Source organism: Lethenteron reissneri, chromosome 25 (assembly GCF_015708825.2).
Source record: "Lethenteron reissneri isolate LAM-NWPU_2019-01 chromosome 25, ASM1570882v1, whole genome shotgun sequence".
Taxonomy (NCBI): Eukaryota; Metazoa; Chordata; class Hyperoartia; order Petromyzontiformes; family Petromyzontidae; genus Lethenteron; species Lethenteron reissneri.
This window is the reverse complement of record NC_083803.1, coordinates 216,515-230,167: the sequence shown is the minus strand read 5'-3', so window position 1 is coordinate 230,167 and position 13,653 is coordinate 216,515. Positions and strand designations below refer to the sequence as shown.

The following is a 13,653-nucleotide window of genomic DNA, read 5'->3' as shown; positions in this document are numbered from 1 at the left end:
TGCCGGTGACATTTACTCAAGCAAATGTGTTCAAAATCAAGAGCTAAACATGTTGTTTAGGAAACTATTATGGCAATGCTAAACTCGGCAAAAAGCATTTATTGTCCTACTTACCGGTCCCTCTTTGACAATCAGTTACTGCGAAAACCCAATAAAGTACACACGTTATAAATTATTAGCCACCGATTCACTAGAGGCAAATATTATCAAAACTGCACAATCCCTCTTACTCGCTATTTGCGAACAAAGGCAGCTCGAGATATCCTACTGTCGGGCTTCTCCATGGAGCCATGGACAGGCCAGCAGGGCTGCAGTTCTTACATTTACCACTTAGTTATTGCACTACACCCAGCCCCGCTGAGGCCCTTTATAGCTCAAACATCTCAAGACACGTGTGCCTGCCATTTTGCTTGTGAAATCCTACACAAGACGGAGCTTTTGATAAACGTTTCACTTCAATTTATATTCAAGACAATGACGTATTAATGTGACTGCATCTAAATATTCTGTAAAAATAGGAGACATTTGCACCATCAGGCAATGGAGGACTGCGGCAGGGAAAACCCGAGATATTCCCCCGAGGAAAAGACGTTGCGATTTTGGGAGTGGTGACGGTATGAGTGTGCAAGAAAAAAATCACCCTGTAGAGTAGGTGGATACAAAATATCAGTTAAGGAGCGCAGTTATTGGCAGTGGAGAACAGAGTGTGAAGCCTGGACTTGAGCAAGCAGTGCTGACAATGTGGGAGAGGCTACTCCATACAGTAGGGGGGGCAGCAGAGGAGAAATGACTTCCTATTGAGCACAGGATGACCCGGTGGTCTGACAATGCTTTGGCGAGCGTCACAATGATGCGAGTTGGGCATGGGTTACTTCAGCCGGGCAACCATAATCCAGTACTCTTGTAGGCATGGGTTTATGAAACTCTCCAACCCGCCGGGATGTGAGGTGCCCAGAAGATGCTAATAAATAAAATGGGTTTGTGAGCCAATGTGGACCTATGTAAGTGTTATACCCGCATCCGGTTCCCTTCCACATAAAAACCCTAAATCGAATTGGCCAAGCATTCAAATTTTTGACAGTCCGTGAGACTTCCATGGACAAATAAAACGCATTATTATTAAAACGCACAAATCTCACTCAAACCACTGAAGATATAAAAATATGTACCCAATGGCATAAAAATCAATGACAGTCGAAAACAATCACGCCCTACCTATTTGCGCTGCAATTTAGACATTCACATGTGGCGCTTTTGGTCTATCATTGACAAATCCACCAAGGATGCACAACGCTACAGAGGTAACTTAAAGCTGCAACCCACAGATACGTACATTGGTTGTGACAAATATGGGCTGTCCAACAAGACTGCGACAACCAACATGCCTGCACTGTTGTAATTAAATGTATGGGAGTGGCATTGCACGATGTTACTAGGGCGCAACAATGACGCACTAGATGCTAATTTGAAAGTCCTTTGTCTCATTAACCAAATAAAAAAATGGTGTCCAACAGTTCGGTACAGAGAGTCTAGGTTTGTATCAACAAAATAACCGATATTCGTTTTTTCAGTTGTGTCTTCATAGCAAAAAGTCCAAGGCGCGAGGATAAAATAATACGACTCGTCTAAAATTAAGACCCATTGCGTTATATATACCCGTCCATGTGCACGGTTTCAAGTAACGGCCCCACTGACCGGGCACGACAGCTGGGTCCGGTGTCGGGTGTCAAGAGCTGGAGAAGCAGTCTCCTTGCCCAGCCCGGGCACCCTGCATCTGTCGGCCTCCACACGGCTCAAGTTGGCTTCTTATTCCAATAAGAGGGAGAAGTGGGTTTAAGGCTATGGTTAAGCCAAGGTTTAAAACGAGAGGCCGGGAATGAGTCGTGATCTTGGGTTAGGTTTTCTGGTTGTCGTGTAAAAAGAACCGGTCCCTGTTAAGGAACTGTGGAATTTGCACCATTGACTCCAGGCCATCAACACAGACGAGCACTGTCCAGGTCTTGGGTTTGTAAACACGAAGTTTGAGGGCGCATGAGCCAAAGAACACAGGCAGGAAACAAGAATTCAGAGAGCACATTTTAGAGCTTCGTTATGACTTGGGTTGCTGGATAGCCGAGTAATTAGGGAACTCACTGAGATAATTTGTATGTAGCATACTATTCAATCATATCGTAGTTTTAATGTTACATATTAAATCATCTCCTTTGTTGTAAAAAAATATATACTTTGTTGAGAAATACATCACTCATATTAGAGGGTTATAATCAAAGTAACAAAACTACAATACTCTAGCAACAAAAGTGCAAAGCAAGGATATAAATGTTACAACTTGCAATCTCCATGTTTCAATACATCTTCGTTGAGGTCAATTCGATTTTTGAAGCCAATCGTTTTCTGCATACAGAACCTCCGGTGATTGTGACTGAGTTACATAAATTATGCTGTTAAAGTGCGATGCTGTTGTAATTTGGCACAAATGTAAACCTCACGACTATAAAAACAAATCATTAGCCCCCCAAAAATTACAACTCAGACGTGAATGTGATGCTAAAGTTCTAAATAGATTCAACTCTCATGCTAAACACTTAAACATATGACTTCCACCTTCAGAATCAATTTTCCTACCATGCAGTAATGAATCTAAGGTTACGAGTACAGACTCTAAAGCAGTATCAACAATACTATATTTCAAATCAATGAATCATTGCATTCCAAATGAATGAAAGCTTCCATGTAACTTGCAAAGATCATCAATATCAGGTATCGATCCACAAAAGGATCAAGCTTCAACATCACTGGACAGCGAGTTGAGTCAGGACTAAATGACAAGCACAATCCGATAAACAAAAACATAACTAGTCAGACTGACATAAACCATTAGGGTTGGCTCTATTTGTTGGAGGGAGCTCAGATGGCAATGCCTGCCCGAAAGCAACAATCTCTGTCAAATGGGTAATACTCATAAACATCGGAATAATCTCAACTTTGATAAAGCACCTTCCGTTTGACAAGACAATCTCAGTGGTCAACCACACAGATGAATCAAGAGTAAGCTGGAAAGAGTATCTCTTTCCAGCAATGACATCAAGCATGGAGTGAAAGGACTAAAAAGGAAGAGACAATTCGACAAAACAGACACAAATTGGGAATGACAGACAGGCACACACATTTAAACCTTACGCTTCACAATGTGGCAGACACAGGAAAACACTAAAGATAAACAGAATTTCAAGATAGAGACAACGACATATTTACCATACAATGCCAGAAAAGACAGGTATACAAAAATAGACAATGAGAGACAGACAACACCAGAGAGAAAAAGGCAGGATTATATGGCATAACAAAGACAAAAACAAAGGGTCATAGAGTGAGACTAGAGGCAAGACAAGGCTACACAAACAAGGTCATACAGATAAGGAGACAAGCCAGAGAGATGGAAAGGAGTACATGGAGATATACATATTTATGCAAACAAAGCCATGAGTGGCAGAGTCACAAGAGCGAGAGTACCATAGAGATAATAGCAAATACACCAAGGCATAAACAACCATAGGCCACCAAAGTGATAGATGGAAATTAGATAGGACCAGTCACAGACCAAGAAAACACGTAATTTAGACAGATGGGCGAAATAGACGGGTACCATATAGCAACAGACAGATTTGATCACAGGCAGAGCAGAAGGATAGAGGAAAAGAAAGATGATGCCAGAGACACAGAGAGGGCCTTACAGACAGGACCACATTAACATAATTTGGCCATGTGATTGTATCACAATGAACGAACCCAACCTGAAGATATCTTATAAAGCCACGTACGTTTCACCCTGGTTAATTGCGTGATAATAGGAGACGCTGTAGAATTAGGCTGTAAGGTGTCTACAACATGGCAGCACAGCAACCGATTTCTGAATCCATCTGTTCGGAGTTGAGTGTTAGTGTATATAGAGTATCATTCGTTTACTTTCTGTGTACACCAGCCTCATCCCAAAATGCCAAACATTTATGAATGGAATTGGTCAAACATCCCAATGTTGGAGCCTGCTGAAAGCATTCAGACTCTTGAGGACTAGACTGAATAAGTGGAATGTATTGTAGACAGGCTCGGACAGAGAGACTGGGATGTACAAGAACCAACTGGCTCGTACAGAGACAGACCAGATCATACGCGCTCAAGGGTGACACGAGGCCACAGAGATCCAGACATGGCGTTACATGAACACACACACAGTCTGTTTCCATAAGAAAACATCTCTGTTTAAGAGGAAATGTATGCAGCTATGTGGATTGCTTTTCATACGGAATTGGTTTCTTTAATGGCAACCACTAGTGTCATGTGACTGTGATTTACGGAAGGTGGCATAGCTGTTGCCGACTATAATTGTCTAATCGATGTCACTTTTAAAATGTTTCTACATCCAAAAGTATTTTACTGAACATGGGAAAGGACGTAGATATTTTGCCACGTTCGCGGGATACACATTCACGCACCGTGGAGACAGACAGGATCGTAGAAACACAGGAGCCACACACAGAGATGGCCCCGCGCTGCATTCACGGATACGGCCACACAAAAACAGACGCGGCCGAACACCGATCACCACGCACACACAGACGTGACCGCACAATTACAGGGGTTTCCAGACGAAAGCACATGGACAACGGCAAAAGCCACACGGACACTGGTAAATGAACAACTTTGAGAGACGGGGAACCCAGGAAGGAGCCGCGCCCGGCGGAGCCGAGAGCCGTGGCCGCCCTCACTGTACCCCGTACAGTGCGGCTCCGCGGCGCCTCCAGACAAAAGGCGAGGGGGGCTGCGGGGAGCCCCTTGGCGCCGTCTCGCACGCGGGAGACGACTCCCGGCGAGGGGGAGACGCAGCCACGAGGGGACCCCTCGCAAATCTCCGCTTCGCTCTTCGCTCTTTAAAAATAAAATAATCGGCGCCGCCATCGCCATTTTGACTCCAAAATGGCGGAGAGGGGAGACGCTTCCCTCCTCATCCTCCTCCTCCCAGCACGGAGCCACAACATCAACACCATCGGCTGGTGGCGATGTTGAGGACATCCATCACCACTAGGCACCACCAAACCCCCCCTCGTTACCTGCAGCTCCGCGCGTTCCATATCCCAGCTCGCCCGTTCCATCTCGAAGCGAGCCCATTCGTGCTGAATGTAGTGCAGGATGCCCGGCATCGAGTAGTGAGGCCGGCCGGACTCGCTGCCCCCCTCGCCGCCCTGCTGCTGCTGCTGATGCATCTGGAGTTGCTGTTGCAGTAGCTGCTGCTGCTGCTGTTGCTGCTGCTGTTGTTGTTGTTGTTGCCCGGATCCCCCTGACGGCTGCTGCTGGAGCTGCTTGAGGCCGGGCGAGCCAACCTGCAAGGCTGGGTGCTCGTCCATACCGACCGCGGTGGTTGTCCGAGATGCTGCTGCTTTTATTCTTCCTGCTGATGTTGTTCCTCCTCCTGCTGCTGCTGCTGCTGCTGTTGGTGTCGGTGTCGGCTGCGGACGGGCGAGGCTATGCGACGAGCAGCAGCGGCACGAGCCGGGTCGCCGCCGCTGCCATCGCCCCCGCGCACAATGGCGAGCCCTGCCCGCCCCGCCGCGTCCCTGCCCCGCTCCCCTTCTCCTCTTCCCAGTCCCCCTCTCCTCCTCCCGCTGCTCCTCGCTCTCAAAGCGGCATCTACACCGCGAGCGACTGGGAAACAAGACGCCTTCAGAGTCGTCTAGGGCGAAGGCTGCGAGTGACGGGCGGCGGAGGAGGCGGTTCCGTGGCCGCTGCAGGAGAAAGAGGCGGGAGACGGGGCCGCTCCTCGGAGCGGGCGACTCCACCCGCCGAACCTCACGGGGGAGGGGGGACAGATAGCGCCACCCACTGACCGCTTTCCCTCCAACCCTACGGCACTCGCTCCGCGGGTCCTCTCAAGTGTTGCTCGAGTCAGCCACCCCCCTAAACTCCCCCGCCTCGTACGGCGCATTTGGTACAGCCCAATAACGGACGTCATCGAAGCGAGTTTGCATTTCATGGAGCAGATAAGACAGAACTACGTCACGTGGGTGCGGAGGCGACGAGCCCCGTTCCCATATACACTGGGGAATGCAAAACCAGTTGAGATGACGTCACTCAGTCCCCGGTGACTTGAGCTCCGCCCACTGGGCTGAGTGGGCGTGGCTCGGTGCGCACCACGTGGCCTCGCGAGCCGTCACGCCGACCCACGTGTAAATTGGTGGCATTTGGTTGATGGCAGTCGCCTTTCATTTTAGCTGTTTGGGAAATAATTTCGACACGCCTCATCCATCTCGCCTTATTTTGTCCTTGTACCCTTTATATAAAAAATATTTGGAGTAGAAGGCACAATAATATAGGATTATTATGAATAGGCATAGCTTGTGCTCTCGTGATCATGCCTTATGCGAATAATCCCTGCCCCGTGCCACCTTGCAGTGCTCTGGTCAATCTAGAATCAGAATATTATACTGTTTAACACGGAGGCTTTCGCGACCAATATTACCCACGAAGGTTTTTGTGTGGGTTAGATCGCGTAAATATAAATGTGTCAAAGCTGCCATCACCCGACACCCAATTAGTAAGGTTTGTCACGTAAACTAAACGTGCCCATTAGTTACTAGCTCAGCACACCGGTGTGTTGGAGAGTAAACACGGTACGTTGGAGAGGAAATTGTAAATGTTTCACGATAGGTCACAAAAGGCAATCAACGAGGTCCCAATGGCGAGTGGGGGGGGGGGGGTCTCTGTTTCTCACCGTGTCTCATGTTTCTCTACCCATTACTCCATCTCCTCGTGGCTCTGCCATCCGTGTGTGTGTGCATAGGTGTGTGTGTGTACAGGGTAGAAGAGCGACGCTCACAGCAACGAGCCAGACGGCTAAAATACAGCACTTTGCCCAACCACATATGCGACTGCAATTCAACGAACTGTGATGTACCCATTTATACTGCTGAGTGGACAGAGATGGGAGATGTAAGATACTTGCACCTTGTCGAACTGCCGTGCCAGGATATGGAACCAACAATCTCTGGATTGCAAGTTCAGTTGTGCTTTTATATCATGGCAGCATCTTTAATGTTGAGGAAAAATAAAATACTGTACAGTATATGTATCTTGTTTAAAGTGATACCTTATGATACAAATATACAAGCAATGTCTTCCTGTTCAAGTTTGAAATGAAGAGGTGCTTATCTCCATTTATAGTCAATGAAGCAGAGTAGAAATCAAAACTTGAGTACAATGTATTTATACAGCTAATACGAGTGAATATTCTGATAACACCAATTTCGAATGGTTATCACATAATGTACTGGAACCATAAATGTAATGTCACTTCAGGTGGTACCGACAAGTAGAATATTTGGTCTGGGCTCATGGACTATTATCACTGTTGGCTGATGGCTGAAATTCCACATTCCAAATACAAAGTCCAGAGTGACCCAGTGCTGAATTTACACAAAGTGGTATGAATTTTTTGACCTCGGTTTGTCAGCTCAGCCCTTTGTCAAGAAGAGTGACTTAGAAGGAGCACCGTCCAGTGTTGGGGAAGACAGACTCAAGAACACATTCCATCAAATCTTGACATCGTCTCCTTTTTCCAGGGCTGTTCCCTGAAGTGGCCTTATATTCCACGAGGTGAAGCAATTCTAAAAGATTGTTTATCCACATCATGTCAAAATGGCTATTTAATAATTTGGATACAATTATTTGGGGGATGAAATCTTTGGAAAAAATTATAGTACTGTGCATGACAAATAATTCCAAGAAATTACGTTGGATAAAACATCGTATAAATCATGAACAGCATGCTACCATTAGTTAGAAACAAAGTCCAGTAACTAATCGCTCTGACTATAATAGAACTTTATTACACAACTGTAAGGAGCTCACGAGCGGTGCGACACAACCGGAATGGGCCCACCTCTGTCCCATTGTAAAGCGTCGCATTTAACGTGACGCTGGTTACTAATCTCACTGACACTGAACTGTCGTTGTCCCCGGAGCAGTGCCGAGTGCACGCTTTAAGGTGTAAACTAAATACGTGTCCTCACACCCGACTTGCAAAGGCCTTCGAGATAAAAGTGTCTGCCACAGCCACAGTGCCCGGGGATAGGCATAACCTTCAGAGAGGTCTTCATTGTTTCTCACACTACACCAACAAAACACACAACTCTATGTGTACCGCACACAACGTTACCACCTCTCCTGTGTTTTCCCCCAAGTCATTTAAGGTTCCAGTTTTTATCAATAGCACCATAATCCACGGCTGAAAACTTCGCATTTGCAAGTAGTTCTCCCCTCTTCAGGTATTGTGAGGTAATCGTCTTACACTGGCATATCCCCATTTATTCTACCTAAAATGTCAACCCTAACCACACACGATGGCCATTGTTTGTTTTCTTTTTACAGCCTCCCAGTACAGAATACCGCCCTACATCTCTGTTATCAATCCACTGTCGAATGAGGGCTTCCCCACGCTGTGCGGATCAGGAGGGTTATTTGACCATATTTGACCATATTTGACCACGCTGCTTCATGCGGGTTAGTGAAGGTGGGGAGTATAGACGTGGGAGCATAGCGGTACACAACAACTATTTATTTTTCTGCACTGCCCTCTGCCGACAACCACACAGCACAGCCCCGCAACCAGTACGTGTATACATAACTTGTTAAAACTAAAATCTAAGCAATGCTCCATTCTCCACATGTAAGTAAACTATGCTTTAGTTCACCGTCCTGTGGGCTTTAAATACCAATATTATCCAGCAGCATTTGTTTATGTAAGCAAACTCTGAACCAGTTTCTACCTTCTGGGTCTCATCAGCAGTCAGGCTGGTTTGACAAAATTGAACCTTATGGCGGGACCCCGGGGTCCCGAATAAACGGAAGTCAAAATCGTACTTATTGAATTTATGTTTAGCGACTCCGTCCCACCGCGCACATAAACGTCGCGACCCGCCTGGTGCGTATCATTTTGTTGTCGTGTCGTCCAAGCGCAGCAAGGACGAATACGCAGAAGAAACAAAACTTTGATTAGCGCATCGTGTAGAGCTCGTCGAGAGGAATAGATTGCCGTACCGTTCGCCTTTAACAGATATAAAATGACGTCGCAACGCAGTTTATGTCCCGCCATTGGGGGTCATACTACTGCTGGATTGCCGTATTTTGTTGGTGGGTCAACTTTCTCAACCATCAGTTAGGTGGCGTTCCATTGGTCCTGAGCCCATAGTGCAAATGTAACTTCCCTGCTGTGTAAACAATCGATGTTGACTTCCCACAAAGAGGTACTTAAGTTCTAGATTTGAAGCTTTCGTGACTGCAAGGATTCATATTCTTAGGTTTTTTCGGTAAAGTCACGTAGGTAAAAATTTAAAATTAACTTTTATTAATTTTAATTTTTTACCTACGTGACTTTACCGAAAAAACCCAAGTATAGGTACTTAAGTTATTGACCCCACAGCAATGACCGGGATCTTGAACTTGCAACCTTGTGAGACGGGTGCTATACCAACACGAAGACGAGTATGAGAACGTGATTGGTGAAAGAATGAGTGGGAAAGTGGCAGAACATTTTAAAGTGTTCAGGAGACTGCAGAGGTGTTGGTTGTGTGTATGTTGAACTTATTTCACACCGTACGTAGCCAACCGTGCTAATCGGAGGTGCAGAGTGAAATGGTGAGAAATTGGGAATGAAAGTGAGAGGAAGGGAGAGTGGATTTGTAACAGGAAGGAGTGTGGGTCAAGTGAAAGGGCTCCCTGTATTGGGTGAGTGCAATCAGTGATTAAAGTGAGTAGGGGTGCAGGATAACTTGCCCCCCTAAGCAAGGGAAATGCTTCTGTTCCCCATCAAGTGGTCTGCTTATTGAAAATGTTTAGCTATTTAAGTGATATAAATTTGACAGAAGCATAACTTTACTTTGTACATGGAGGCTTGACAGTGTATATTGGTCGATGAATGTGTCGACTGCCCATACCTGCCCTCCCATCCTTGCCCCCCTTTGCATAAAATTCCCCCTGTTACGTCTGCTTTAACCACTAGCTAGAATGCATATACATTAAATAGTACGAGCCAGTGGACAAGCTCCATAGAGTGTCCCAAGTCCCAGTCCTCGCAATCCACCATGGCACGCCTTTACACATTTATCAAACTTTTCCATACAAAGAACACATTAAAATGTTCCATGTCACACACCGCTCAGTTCTTTGGTAAACACGTCCCACGGAGAACGATGATTCAATATTAATTTTAATGAACCCTCTATTACATTGAGAACAAGTACACACACGAGACCAATTACTTAATTTGAATCAATATTCTCTTCTTCACGTTGAACTTATTTCGCACCGTACATAGCCTACCGTGCTCATCGGAAGTGCGGGGTAAGGACAACAAACCCAACAAGCATGTTCACGTGGAACATGCTTACAACTTGAAGCCGTTATGTCGAAGGTCCTGGACTTTAACTTATGCTATTTTCAAAGCTGACCTGCTATAAAGTTGCTGTTTGTGAAAGCATATGTTAAAGAAACATACAAGCACTTAAACTAAAAATAGCTGCTGATGTTGTGCGTGGGTTACTGAAGTGATGTGTGGGTAATCATCCAGTTATATGTGCATGTGATCCTTGGGGATCTGGATGTTATTACTTTTTTCTATATTTGAGGCAGACAGTATATCATGTTGGCAAGTATGTCTTTGTGGAAGCAAAAAAAACTGTATTTAAATTAAAAATTGTAGGAAGCATTGCTTTCATCGTTGAACTTAATTTAGATGCTAGTTCATGGCTCAGTGTAAATGCCCAGGGAGTATGAGGCTGTAGCGAATAAGGGTAATCATATTCCAGGCTGAAAAACACAAAGCATACATGTCAAGGGCAACAAGTAGGTGCTGTGTGTGACACATTGTACAACTCCCTGAATTCTAACACTTTATAGTTGTGTAGAGGTGATACGCGCTGGGATTAAGGATCGTATGCACAGTGCGTGATGATTGGCTGTGTAGGTGGTGACGCGCGCTGACGGTGGAGGATCAGGGGTCAGCGCGGGGTCGTGGGTTACGGGGTACCGATTGGCTGTGGGCGGTGACGCGCTGAGAGGGAGTGATCAGGTGGCAGCGCAGTGTGATTGGTGGAGTAATGTTAACACGCGCTGGGGAAAGCGGATCGTAGAGAGAGTGCGTCGTGATTGGGTCATTAAGGAACGACGCTCACGTCGACGCCGCATCAGCTCCGTCCCTCGTGAGCAGGGGCTATAAAAGGGGATGCACACAGGCGTAAGGGCAGTGTGTAGCCAGCAAAGAAGGAAGACGGGGATGAAGACCTAGAGCCCTGCGGTACCTAGCCCCGCTGTCCTAAGGGGACCGGGACTCTGTGTAACCCAGAGGCGAGTGTAGTGGGTGTAGCCATAGGTCTACACGAGCCGAATGTACTATGTGTAGCCAGGGCATAGGGCTTACACGAGTCGAGTGTATTGTGTAGCCAGAGGCATAGGGCTTACACGAGTCGAGTATATTGTGTGTAGCCAGAGGCATAGGGTCTACACGAGTCAAGTGTATCGGGTGTAGCCAGAGGCCTAGAGCTTACACGAGATTAGTGGAGTGTGTCGGAGGAAGAAGAGAGACCACACGTTGTATTGTGATACCTAAAGGATTTAATAAAAGTGTGTTACCCGTCAAGAAGTTCCTGCCGTCAATTCCCATACTTCAACTGGCGTCAGAAGTGAAACGGTCCTCCAAGCATGGATACAAGGAGGAACCGTCGGACCCACGGGATTGACCACGAGGACAACCTCGACGACGCGGGCCAGCGGGCATCAGGGGGTGAGGAAGAGGAGCTGCCCACGGGGCAGGATCCACCGACGGCGCCGGTCGAGCGACGGGGGACTGACACCGTGCTTCGCGAGGCACACTCCCGTCTGGCGGAGCTGCTGCTCGCCGCCGCGTCCATCTTGGCGGAGATCAGCTCGTCGGGAGGAGCGGGGACGGCGGCCGACGTGCTACAGGGTCGCCCTGCAGATTCCCGCCAAAACGATTTGGCGATTCCCGCCATTTCATCCGCTCCAACTTTTGGCGGGAACGGCCATCACCACGTGGCAGCGGTTCTCCATGCGCGGCCGCTGACGTCACCAACGCGCGCGGCGGACCGCCATCACACACCCGCCACTGGGGCCGCCATCTTACACACCGACGGGGGGGCAGAGAGGAAGCACGAGGAGGAGGACGACTTTATCTTTCAGCAGCGCCTTCCCACGTTGTCAGCATTCAAGGCGGAAGGCGGGGATTGGAGCCAATTTCAGCGCAGATTTTTGGCGCATCAAGAGATGTCCGCCTGGTCCGACGCTACGGCACTGCGGGCACTGCCTGCCATGCTGGACGACAACGCGCTCGCGGCCTTCACGTCCGCACGCAGGTCGGACCGCTCCACGCTCAAGGATGCGCTGGCTCTCATCGCCAAAGTCTACGGTCCTCCCTCGGCGTGCCGCCATCATTTCTACGCAAGACGGAAGGCGGACACGGAGACCGTGCTCGCCTACCGCACGGCGTTGCTCGCTCTCGCTGACGCCGCGTTCCCTCGTATGGACGAGGAGGGCCAAGATGCGATGGTTTTGGAGCAGCTGCTCAAGTTGGCGCAGGACCTGGGGGTCCCCATCAACACGGCCGACGACACCGATATTTCTTCATTACGGGTCGCCACGAGCATGCAAGCGCACGAGGTCCTTCAACGAAAGCAGGGGGTCGTCTGCAACGCTGCCGTGGCCTCAACTCCGGGTCCGGTTGACACCGTGCCCCAAGTCGTCAGCCCACGAGAGGACGCGTTCATCGCGGGACGAGCGGGGGACTGGAGGTCGGGGGGTCGTTCGCCTCTGCGAGCGGCCCGCAAGCTGGAGCAACCGAGATCTCCGACTACTGTCATCACCTGCTATAACTGCGGCCTTCGTGGCCACGTGGCCTCCGGTTGCCGCGCCCCACGTCAGCGCGCCATGGGACCTCGGCTGGACGACGACCAAGGCCCCAAGTCATCACTGCAAACCCCGGCAAGTCGCGGCACCTCACATGCTTGGCCCGCATACTCGACACGTATGGGTCGTCGCGTTGCGACGAGGGAGAGCCGAGTAGAGTTCGGGGATTCGGTTCGGAGAGGGGGGTTCGGCCGGGACCGGGGAGACATTAAATGGTCGGAATTGGGGCACAGAATAGTGGCTGCCTCAGCGGGTTCATCCGTCGTTACCGGATCGATTGATGGGGTCGAGGTCAGGGTGTTAGTGGACACGGGGGCATCGGCGACTATTATTTCGGATCTCATTTATAATATTCTCCCGGTACAATGTCGTCCGCTTCTTCCGGTGGATGTGCCATTTTACGCCGCTAACGGGGGATCGTTGGGCATTATCGGTCAGATTAGGGCGTCCATTTGCATTGGTGATATCAAATTGTCGGGACCCGTTTTCGTTTCATCTTCCCTGGCGGTTCCTTGCCTATTGGGCACTGATTTTTTGGCGAAAATGCCCATCAAAATTCTCATTGATCAGCGTTGCATTGAACTACCATCGGGTCGCCGTATTTCATTTTTGACGAGCCCTAATGTAATTCGGACGGCGTGCGCTACCATTCAGGCGTTAGCAACACAGACCGTGCACGTGCCC

At 48.4% G+C, this 13,653-nt stretch overlaps 1 protein-coding gene across 5 annotated transcripts in view; it reads right to left on the bottom strand.

Annotated features, from left to right (window-relative positions):
- The window catches only part of LOC133346950 (striatin-3-like), a 103,628-nt gene extending 97,817 nt beyond the window's left edge, over positions 1–5,811 (bottom strand). For 4 of the 5 annotated variants that reach the window (XM_061558783.1, XM_061558782.1, XM_061558779.1 and 1 more), the window contains exon 1: positions 5,109–5,810. In XM_061558783.1, the coding sequence (XP_061414767.1) occupies positions 5,109–5,402 (294 nt within the window). In that variant the 5' untranslated portion in view covers positions 5,403–5,810. Of the gene's footprint in view, positions 1–5,108 lie in introns of all 5 variants that reach the window. The other variant, XM_061558784.1, reaches the window with a different exon arrangement.
- Between the last annotated feature and the right edge of the window lie 7,842 nt (positions 5,812–13,653).